Genomic DNA, 2,448 nt, shown 5'->3' on the forward strand with positions numbered 1-2,448 from the left:
GGCCATGGCTCCCAGGGTGTTTGAATTCAAAGCGTGCTCTGCGCCAGGCAATGGAGAGCATGGAATGGAGGGTATTTGGGGGAGCAGGCTATGGAGAAGGTCTCTGGGGGCCACTAAAATGACTGAGGTCATATCAGGCATTTTCCCTCACTCACGAGGAGAGCGTGCAGAAGCACGGTTTGGACTGGACTGAAAACGCGAGAGACAAGAGGAGACGAGCCCACCCCGCTCCGCTGGGCCTGCGGCCGCCTCTTAGGCGCAGGCGCGCGACCTTCGTGGGCGGGCTCAGGCTCTTCGCGGAGCGCGGCGCTGCGATTGGCCAGCCCGGAGGCCGGCAGTTGGCCCTGCCTCGCCTCCAGGCGCACGGCGCATGCGCAGGGCGGGAGCGAGCGAAATTCAATCGCCGGCTGGCTTCCCTGGTACGCAAGCTCGGGGTCATGGAGGCGTCGCGGGGGTCTGCGGAAGCCGCGGCCTTAAGCCCAGAGCAGGCCGCCCTTTACCAGAGGTATGTCTGGGCCTCTGGGCGGGTCGAGCTCGCAGGCCCGGGCCGGGAGTGGGGGTGGGAAGCCCTCGGACCCTCCCAGCGGCCCAGACTGCTGCGGTGGAGCCTGGTGAGAGGCGCCCTCGCGTTCTCCGAGTAGGGCGTGGGAATCTGCTCGGATTTCTAAATCGAAAGCCTGGGGAGCCTCCCGATGCCCCCCTTTTTTGGCCAAATAGCTCTCTTGAAAGCCAGAACTTCCACTGATCAAGCCTTTCTTGAGTCTTTACAGTACCAAACACCGGGCCTGGGGGTTACAGAGATGAGGAAAACATTGACCCTGCCCCCACCCCCAAATTGCTTATCACTAGGTCGTGGAAAGGGATAGGTAAACTAATAATCGATCGCCATAATGTTTGATAAGTGCTGCAAGAGGTATAACGGGCAAGGAATAGTAAGGGGATAAAGGAGGAAATGGCCAACTACAAGGGTCGTCTTCACGAGGGGAGGAGACATTGTGTGGAAGAACGAGTGAGCGTTCACCATATGGCTAAGGGTGGGGGATAGGGTGATGTGCGAATGAGATTTAAACTTTTAAGTTGCGATAAAGTAGACACAAGGTCAAATTTACCGCCGTCACCATTCTTAAGCGTACCGTTCAGTGGTATTAGATACATTAGTACTGTTGTTAAAGCATCACCCCGTCCATCTCCAGAACTCTTCATCTTGCAAAACTAAAACTGCCTGTTAACTCCTCACTCCCCGCTCCCCCGGTCCTGGTAAGCATCATTCTACTTTCTGTCCCCCGTGAATTTGACTCTAGGGACCTCCTACGAGTGGAATCATACAGTATTTGTCTTTTGGGGACTGGTTTATTTCACGTAGCATAATTTCATCAAGGTTCATCCATACTGCGTCATGTGACACGATTTCCTTCCTTTTTAGGACTGAATAATATTCCATTGTGTGCACATGTCACATTTTGTTTATCCATTTGTCCGTGATGGACACTTGGGTTGCTTTCATCTCTTGACTATTGTGAACAGAGCTGCTTTGAACATGGGTTTGCAAATATCTCTTGGAGATCCTGCTTTCAATTCTTTTGGATATCTAGCCAGAAGTGGGATTGCTGGATCACATGGTAATTCTATGTTTAACTTTTCTAGGGTCTTTTATGGCAGCTGCACCATTTTATGTTCCCTCCTCCAGTGTCTACGCTTGTTACATTCTGGTTTTGTTGTGGTTGTTGTTCCTAGCCATTCTAATGATAATGAAGTGGTATCTCATTGGGATTTTTTTTTTTTTGCATTTCTCTAATGATTAGTGACGTTGAGCATCTTTTCATGCACCTTTTGGCCATTTGTATATCTTTGGAGAAATGTCCATTCAAGTCCTTTGCCCATTTTTTAGTCAGGTGGGTTGTTTTTTCTTCATATATTCTGGATATTAACTCGTATCAGATATATGGTTTGCAGATATTTTCTCCCGTTTTGTAGGTTGCCTTTTCACTCTGTTGGTGGTGTCCTTTGATGCACAGAAGTTTTAAATTTTAATGTAGTACAAAGATATAAATTGGGGCAGTGAAATAGTTCTGTCTCCCTTTCAATAAAAGTATGCTTTTAGGCCGTTAAAAGCGAGAAGGTTTCCTTACAGAGGAGTCAAATCATATCTTTGGACTGTGTTACATGACTTGTTTAGAGAAGAGTTGGGGAAAACAGTGAGGCAGTGTGGTGTGGTAGCGTACGAGCTTTGGAGTTGGGCCATTTGGGGTTCAAATGATGGCTCTGTCACCTGCTAGCTGGGAAACCTCAAATGAGTCACTTGACTGTTCTGAGCCTCAATTTGGAAAAGGGGGAGAGTAAGGATTAAGCCTTTCAGCTCCCCCCTCCTTTCCCTGAGCAAGCCTGTGCACTGATTTTCCCGACACCCCCTCTCACATGGGCACTTGCCTCTTCCTTGCTCTCACTCCC

The 2,448-nt window shown here is 49.6% G+C and overlaps 1 protein-coding gene across 1 annotated transcript in view; it reads left to right on the forward strand.

Annotated features, from left to right (window-relative positions):
- The first annotated feature begins 369 nt into the window (after positions 1–369).
- ERCC6L (ERCC excision repair 6 like, spindle assembly checkpoint helicase) overlaps positions 370–2,448 on the forward strand; it is a 20,335-nt gene continuing 18,256 nt past the window's right edge. Inside the window, exon 1 of the mRNA XM_031035971.2 lies at positions 370–505. Within this exon, the coding sequence (XP_030891831.1) occupies positions 438–505 (68 nt within the window). The 5' untranslated portion in view covers positions 370–437. The remainder of the gene's footprint in view (positions 506–2,448) is intronic.

This window comes from Leptonychotes weddellii, chromosome X, assembly GCF_054177405.1.
Source record: "Leptonychotes weddellii isolate Sample4059 chromosome X, ASM5417740v2, whole genome shotgun sequence".
Lineage (NCBI taxonomy): Eukaryota > Metazoa > Chordata > Mammalia > Carnivora > Phocidae > Leptonychotes > Leptonychotes weddellii.